The 9,189-nt window shown below is 36.5% G+C and overlaps 1 protein-coding gene across 1 annotated transcript; it reads left to right on the top strand.

The window, feature by feature from the left end:
* Nucleotides 1-1,127: 1,127 nt before the first annotated feature.
* XKR9 (XK related 9) lies at nt 1,128-8,740 on the top strand (the record flags this gene model as incomplete). Its single annotated transcript, XM_079533059.1, is given in 4 exon segments — nt 1,128-1,145; nt 1,149-1,426; nt 6,930-7,153; nt 8,103-8,740. Coding segments are annotated over 4 exon segments (1,158 nt in total).
* Between the last annotated feature and the right edge of the window lie 449 nt (nt 8,741-9,189).

Below are 9,189 nucleotides of genomic sequence, written 5' to 3'. Positions count from 1 at the left end.
TTGGGACTGCTGCCAGAAGCCGAGAAATGCAAACAAAAGCGGGAATGCTCTAATTCTAACATTTACAGATTAGCAGAGTGGAACCGAACGAGAGAAAGGATGTATGTACTTCCTTATAGTTTTTATGACTCACCTGTCAAGTACCACCAATCCGTAGAAGGACTAATCAGAAAGATCACAAGAATCCTTGCTATGTTAGGCAATCTACACAGAGTTTGGACTGTGAACAAATTCCGTTTGTAGTAGATAATGTGGTTAGGTCATCTACACATAGCTGCTACTGATGCAGGCTGTGAGACGCCTGTCAGAGAGGAGTAGGAGCAGGTGTGGCTCCTTCCATGTCTCCTTCACAGAAGAAGCACAGGCCTTCTCAGCACTTTGTTGCTGCATTAGAGCATAAAAGGTGAAACCATGAGGTGCATGCACACAAAGTCAGCCACTCAGATGGAAATGGCATAGTGACGTGTACTGTGATACACCACTGTGTACTCAGGACAGGAGTTCTCTCAGCCTTGCACACTGTGAGTCATTTGCAAGTTCAAGTTCTGGGATGGAGTTGCTCTTTTTTTCCATAAACTGGCTTTAAAAGAGATTAGAGGTAAGCTTGTTTCTTGGTATTTTGTTACAATTAAAAGTTGTCTCAGAAGCTGCTTAGTAAGGCGAAGAGTCACAGTGGCTGGGAGGATGAGTGACCGTGGGGTGTTCAGAGGTGCAGCTTCTTTTACACTAATTGTTCACAGATATCTCAGTAAATTCTGATTCACATTCTTTGTATGCAAAGTGTGATAACTTAAAAAAAAAAAAATTGCTGTGATTCAATTAAAAAAAAATATTGTTGCTGATGATCTTCCTTTTTCTTCTGTTTAGGAACCAGTAAAGAAGAATGACTGAACCAACTACAAAGACAAAATAGATTTACAATTTACAGAGTAGGCACGCAACAAAGAAGTTAGCTTAATATTTCAATCAAGAACATGGGAAAATGGAAGTAGTGCTTTTAACTTGCCATAATAAAAACATGTAACCAACTTTTGCCTGCATAAAGCACTACAAACAGGAAAAAGGACTCTGCTGTAGGAAAGCATTTGGATTTATTCTGAATTTCCTTCACATAAAATGAGGACAGAATGACAACAGTGACAATCTAATGCATGATGAAATTTACCAAATGGAATTTTATTTTTTTAGTTGGTGGAATTGTAGTTTACATAGCTGATATTGGAGTGGATTTCTGGGTTGCTAGTAAATATTTCTATCAGGGACAATATTGTTGGGCTATACTGATACTCTGTTTTAGGGGCTTTTCATCACTAATAACTCAGATATTCAGTTATCAATGGTTTAAAAATGACTGGAAAGGTACTGCTCCTGGGAAGCTAGATTGGATCTTTCTAGTTCATTTCTTCCACTGTGGAATTTTTATAAGGTAAGCTTTGTCTTTTTGTTGTTTGTTTTTAATTTAAAATGAAAAATCATACTGCTTTTAGCCTTTCTTAAAAAGAAATTCCAGTGCCAGGCTGTCATGTTAATACAGCTTCGGGGATATTTGTGTTAACAATCATTGGTCCATATAAGGTATACTGCTACTTATGCTTATGTCAGGTTTTGCTGCACATGCAGATTTCTATTTAATTTTACTTACCAATAATAATCTATTTGATTCATCAACCTTTTGATCAGGTGTATTTATAAACAATTCTTGCTTTACAGAAAAATACTGTCTTAACTGATAAAGAAATGTAAGTAGTTAAAGTGACGCTAGGAAGAGAATTCGTTTGGTTACACTAAGTAGGAGAGAAAGCTGATGAAAGAGCTAATTTGTAGATCCAAGTGTCTATCAATACTTAGAAAACCACAAGATTTGGGAGAGAAATGAATTGTTAAATACTGAAGAAGGATACATTCTATAGGGACCGAGTTAGTGGTGATTGGTTCCTTTGTTTCCTGGCAGGTACATGTCCAGAAAAAGTTTAAGATATTACACATGTAAGATTCTTTAACTTCTGTGGTGGTATTGCTGTAGAATTATCGCTGTCACTACAGAAATCATCTGGGATAAGGTTTGACTTTTGTTTTCAAAATGATTTGAAAGTTTTTAGTGAAAAGTCCTGAGGAACTGAATTTTAATTATTTTCTGTAAGTTACATGCAATAAACACAGGAAGATAAAGACTCCTCAGAGACACTTAATAAAATTCTTATTTTAAAAGCCTGCTTTAAATTCCTATACAAATTAAAGGAAAGTAGTTAAATGTATATTTATGTCAATGCAAAACTTCCCCTTGCACACATGTTTTATTCATTTTGTTATCACGGCTTAAGGAGAATGTTGAAGGTTTTGCTCACCACAGTTAACTTTTACTTCTCAGTGTTCTTTTTTCTTTTGCTCACCAGCTTTACTTTCCTGCTGTTCCTCATACAATCCTGAAGCCCTAGACTTCGCAGAGGAGCACTTACTGCCAAGTTTAACTTTTTTGGTGTCAGGCATTAGAAAAGCTTTAAAATACTTCATTTTGAAGGGCAAAAAAAAAATCCCTCTTCAATTTTTCTGAATGGCTTCATGTTCAGCATGGTTTGGTTCATGAGTGAGGTACAAAGATCCAGCTACAGGAATTGTACCACATTCTGCCTTTTAGGGAGATGTCTCAGGGCCTGCTGTAGCACCCCCCTTTTTGTCCATTTCCCAGGCTCTTAATCTTCAGTTTTCAGTTAATCTGAGCTTGTTTCTTGCAAAGGAAATTAAGGCTCTGACATCAGTTTCTTATAACTCATGATAAATGTTAAACCAGCAACTGCAGTGGCATATGGTAAGCCTCCCTTCTTCCCCTTTCTCTACAATGACATCATTCTCCATGATTTGTACTCGATTCTGGTTTCACCTTTGGTTTAACACACCCAGGTTGCCCCTAAAATCTCTCTCTGATTTGTGCCTATCTTTAAAAACTCTCCTCTTCAACATTCAGATTTAAGTTCTGATCATCTACAGTTCTTGGTGATATAATTTTGATTTAACTCTTACATCAATTCATCTATTCAAAACATTGCCTCTACAGACACATTTTCAATGGATTACTTTATTTCCTACTCTTTCAATTTTAATCACACATTTTCACCGTTTCCTTCATACAATGAGCAACACCTTCTCTTAGCAGTTTGTTATCTAGTAAATGTAATTTTGTCTTCTGCAGTCAGTGCACTGTGGCTGTCTTGGTCCTCTTTTTCTCTATTGGGCAAATTGTGTTTTCTCTTATGCTGCTGCTTCTGCATGGAAAAAGTTCCCAGGTTGACACATATAACTGAGCCGCTCCTCAAAATTCAATAGTGTGATAATGCACACTTTAAGGTGTAAGTTGGTATCAGCAAGCTGACACCTGTGCTTGTACCTTGTCATCAGCTATTATATACTTCCTATTTCATTTGTTTTCTTAAGTGTATGCATGTACACTCCCCTCCTGTCCTCTCCTCAGTCATCTGATATACCCAGTCTATGTAGACAGTGAGTCTCCCAGGTTTATCTCTATAGTCAACACAGTCAAAATAGATATTGTCAAGAGTCAGGTCATAACTGTTAAGGTGAGCTTACCCAGAGGGCAGGAACCTATCTTCTTCACCCATCAAAGAGGGCCTAGACAGTAAATATTGACTCAGCCAGTGAACTGAGGATGCCTGAATTTGGAAGATATTAATACACTTCATCAAACTCTCTTCCTTCATTTCTTTATTCTCTTATGCCTTTTATACCTTTTGCTTTGCCTTTGAAACAGGGAATTTCACTGTATTGTGTTTGTACAGTACTCAGATTGATAGAAGTTCATCCAGTTTTTTTTTTTAATCACAATATCAGTGCTAAATAATAATTGTGGCAGTCATATGCATATATATATATATATGAATGTATTTTATATATATATATATATATATGAAAGAAATTAAAACTAGTCAATATCTAATAAGGCTTTATTTTAAAAGATAACTGACATACCATTACATTTTATACAAAATGTTATTCACTGAACAGAGTTTTTAAAGACAAAATGGAGTTGTTAAAGTATTAGTCATATCAACTAAAATTATTTTCAACTTGACCTATTTAAGTGGGTCCCAAAGATGTTAATAGAATTGAGAACAGACTGAAGCATAACAGCCAACATTAAGAAGATAACACAATCAGTGAATTTGGAAAAAGGGAATATTTCCCTGGAGCAGCATATGAATACACTGACTTGTAGCAGTTTGCAGCATCAGTCGAGAACACTTAAGGAAGACTAAATTTTATCAAGAAATAACATTCCTGTCAGAACAGCAGGCCACAGCAGCAGCCATTGCGATATTGGTAGCTGCTACTGTACCTCTTGGTGCTTCAAGCAAGGATCAAAATGCCCCACAGCTTTAAACAGATGAAAACATTTTTTGCTTATTTGTAGATACAAATTATAAGTACATGAAACAATAGAGCAACCTCTTAAACCCAGTATTATTTCATGTCATTTTTAAAAAACGTGAAGAGAAAAAGAGAAGATATGCAGAATGAAGTTGTTAGGAAGGTATTTAAGGTACAAAGTCAGAAAGGTACAGATAGTTAATTGAAAGTGGAAAGTTTGTAAGGCTACTGTGAGTTAGAAGTCACAACATAACATGTACTTGCTCATGCTTTCTTAATGCAAATGTACTGCCCCAAGGTATTGACATAGTCACTTCAGTTTCATGGATTGAATCCAAGCCTTTTGATAGTTGGAAGATTAAGTTCAATGCGCAGCAAGGAAGAAATTTCTATTGATTAAAGATTTATTTAAAGCTGCAAATTGTGACTGCCTGATCAAAATTTAGAAGGGACAACTGTTGCTACCAGGTGTCTCTCACATCCTTCTTCCATGGAACTATACATTCTAGCTGGCACCCAAATCTTCATTGGTGTAATTTGATAAGATAGGACATATGCTGTAGTACTGGGACTGATTAGTCTCTTGGGGAATAGCCTTTTCCTAACCTCCACCTGACCCTCTCCTGACATCCTGTTCCCTCAGGTCCTGTCACTGTCACCAGAGAGCAGAGCTCAGCGCTGTCCCTCTGCTCCCCTTGTGTGGAAGCTGTATTTCCATATTAATAAACATATTGTTATAGCAGCACCATGTTTCAATCCCCATAAACTGTTTTCATTATCTCGTGGCTTCACGCATCACCATTAGTGGTTAGTTTATAGCCTTGTTGCCTCCCATGCCCAGACATCCCTTATCATCCTACACGCTACTTTCTTTTTCTCCTGCATCTCCACATTTCAGGATCTCTGCTATCAAACCAAAACTGTTTTTCTCTATCCTACGTCATAATGCCAGTCATACATATCTCATTCAATTTAGAATAGCAGGTTAGTGTTACCTGTGTAAAACCATGACTGCGCCACACAAAAATAAACAAAAACATCAACTAATCGGTTAGAAAAAAGATACTTTTTTTTTTTCCTTTTTTGGTAAGCCAATTTTGGCTACATGAAGGAAAAAGGTTGCAGGCAGGTCAAGAAAACTTCACTTAAGCCAGACAAGCAGAATTCTCAAGGCCTTGCAAAGCCAGTACAATGCTTACAGCCTACTGCTAGCAATGACTTGTTTGTGCTTATTGCTGTGCTTCAGTTCTAGCCTACTGCCTGCACAGCCACTTGAAATCAGGTAACTGGCAGAAGACAGCAAGCATCGCTTTGCTTTATGATGGGAAAGAAGTGGCTGGCAGTAGGCTATTGGCAGTGAGAACCCATTCCTCTGGAACTTACACATTTCATCACTCACAGGTAGAAAGTTATCTACCTCCCCTACCTTGAGAACCAGTACTATGAGCCAGATCATTCACCAGGGCTAAGCATGAGTGACTCCATCAAGTACAACAGAAATACCATAATTTGCAGCAGCAGGATTTCTGGTGCTTCATCAGGTCACAGCCACCATCCTGTTTTTCTAACACAGGTGTAAAAATTACCATGTACAAGATCTGGTTCCTTCCTTAGCTATCAAAACATTTTTAAAATTACAACTTAATTGTTCCCTTCCTTCTGACATGCTATAGCTCCCTTCAGGCCTGAAGCAAAAGCCTTGGAAACAGGAAAAAAATCTAGGTTTTATTTATCTCCAAGCATGGCATTAGAGATAATCCTGAACAGAATAAGTTCTTCACTTAGTCAGTCAACTGGCTAACTAATTCCACGTATTTTTGAGTTTTCAGTTCTCTTAGAAGAAATTTTCATTTAGTCTTAATTGAAAATAAACTATTACTGTTCTAAAAGTCATTCAGGTGCAGTCATTCGCTGAAGCAAATGTTGTGTTTATGTAAAACTACTTAGATAATAGAATCTGCAGTCCCAGGAGATCCATCTGTCTTGAAAGTAGTTTTCTGAAATTAGAGTCTTTGTGACTATTTAGAAAAGAACACTTGAGTGGTTTTTTTATTTTATTTTTGATGAAATCCTGTTGTATGTTTGTAGTTCATTAGATATTATCCTCGAGGTTTACAGACCTATATGCACTGGATATTCACAGCTGGGTATTCACTAATACCCTTAGAAGAATACAAAGAAAGTAAATAAGTATCTTTGAGAAAGTGAGAAAAGCTGCTCAGGGAATTTTTAGAAGTTTTTTATCTTTCAACGTATAAAAACCCAACAAAGTACTACTCATGATGTTTATTCAAGCAAGTCTCCTGCTCTTTTACTGGTTTTACATTGCATCAGTATCAGTGGGCATAAATGAATATCCGATATCACCAACACCAGTCAGATACTGGTCCAGATTTTATCTTAGCAGAAGGTACATTCAAAGATAAAATATGAATGGAGAATGAAATGGAAAATAATTTGTTATCCAATATAAATTTATAGAATTGTACTTTAAAAAACATGGTCTAACCAAGTCTCTCTCTTATTTTTTTCTCCCCCTTTTTAAATAGATATTGGTTTGCCTTGAAGTATGGCTTCCAAGCGGCTTTTAGACAAGACAGCAGTGGAGATATATCAGAAACAGACCCTCCCAACATCATTCATAAACAAGCTATTGAAGTACTGACTGATATTAACATGCTCAGGGTATTCAAGACTTTCCTTGAGACCACACCACAGCTCTTTGTTCAGATTTACATACTCATGGAACACAACAACCATAATTTCTATCAGTGTGAGTATTTGTTTCACTGTGACTTGGAAGTTGAGGATCTTACCCAAAAGCATAACTGTATAATCAACAAATGTACAGATGTTACAGTTATGAAATACAACAGAGAGTTTAGCTACGCAGTTATTATACCAAAACAGAATAGATAGAATTCTTACCCATATCCTAGGCTCGCTATGAAACTCCAGAGGAGTGGATCCTAGAAGAGATCTTTCCCTACTGGTAGTCAGCTCTTAAATGGGTCTAGGAGAGGTGGAGACAGACTCCACCCCTTCCGGCAGCACTGGTGAATTGCCTTCACCTGTGCTCCCGTGGCTTACTTGCCTCAGGTGATTAATCAGAGGTTCAGGCTGTGATTCAGAAGTTCCCATACAATAACTCATGTTATTGGATACTATTTTAAAAATATTTTGGTAAATGTATACTTCACTGTATAATTGCTTTGCATTTCATTAAAATTTCAGTCTGAAGAGATCTGCACTGTTAGGTAGGGTTCTTCGACAGTCCATGACTTCACAGGTACTGAGATAAAATGCTCAGATGAATCTCATCTTAAATATGACCACATGAAGGATCAAGTCTCAGCTATAGATGCTATACATAACCATAGCATCTTTGTCAACATCAGTTGCTCAAACTCAACTGTGTATGGGTATAAGGTATTTCCAACAGCTTAAGTGTTTCTAAGTCATCTGTGTGTGCAAATGACAAACACAGCACACATTTATGAGATGAGCAACAGCAAGAGATCCCAAATAACAATAGATGTCTAGATTTAGGCAACTAAACTGAGCCTTAAAATTAGTGTGTCTTGTTTAGGAGCACAGAGGATACATGAAGTTGGTATGAAGATAGTGCAAAGAAAGCATATACTTGTCCAAACATCCAGAAGTTCTAATGTAAAAGAAATTTTGTTTCTTAAGTCTAACATTTGTTTTTGTGTTTTGTTTAGATGCTGCCATTATTATTTCATTTTGTGGTATTTCCTTTTCAATGGTTGATTATCAAATATCACTACGAAAATCTCTGCCTGATAAAGAGGAATTGCAAGTGCTTCCCAAGTTAGTGTATCTCTTCTATAAACTGTTCTCCATCACTTCTTGGATACTCAGTATTTCACTGATCACTCTACTGAGTGTTAGAAGTTCTGTAATTCTGCTGATACTTCTTTGGAGCTGCGGTTTTGCCTGGACTTTGAAACAGCACACAACATTTTGCAAATCCACAGAGATGGAATATCTGTACAGAACTGTTGTTGGAATCATTCTACTTTTTACTTTTTTTAACATAAAGGGGAGAAAAACAAAAGCTTGCATTTCTATTTATTATGCTACTCACACCCTTGTAACTGTAGGTATTTTGCTTGTATGTTTGTTTTGGAAACCTGCTGTTATCAAGGAAGTACATCTTACAATTGTGAGCATCTTAACTATTCTCAGTCAGGTGTTAGGTATTATTTTTCTTGCTGTTTATTACAAGTATTTTCATCCCACTACTTATTGCAAGCATCAGACATTTTTTGACGAAGTTGATAGAAGGGGAGCAGACAATATGGAAGTTAGTAGATTTCAAAATTTCATAATGCAATGATCAGTATAGGTTTTGGTGTAGACTGCAAAGCAAAAACTTGCTGCAGAGTGTGCTTCTGTCTTTGTTTCTTATGTATTTTTACTAAGCAGCACTGGAGTTACTGGCTCTGAATAACAACTTTTCCACGATGTAATATAAAGTACCTTTATAACATGAATATTTTTTCTATGTGTTAGTCAGTGTTACTTTTTCTAAAAGGAATCTATTTATGCATCCGATCCAATTCACTGTTTTAGTTTTTAGCAGTGCATATAGAACATAGGAAAACCTAAAAGCAAGTCAAATGAAAGTTAGCATTACCAATGTATTCTGTTTATTTATATTAATTCTGTTAAAAGCAAGGCTTAATTTTCTTGCTGGAAAGAAAGAGAAATATTGAGGGATGATGATCTGTGAGCTGGCTGTTTCTTCCCATTACTGTAAGAGTTGCAGTTTTTATATAAATGAGC

This window comes from Tetrao urogallus (assembly GCF_951394365.1).
Source record: "Tetrao urogallus genome assembly, chromosome: 3".
NCBI classification, from domain to species: Eukaryota; Metazoa; Chordata; class Aves; order Galliformes; family Phasianidae; genus Tetrao; species Tetrao urogallus.
Note: the sequence above shows the minus strand (reverse complement) of the source record. Positions and strands in the feature narration are given on the sequence as shown.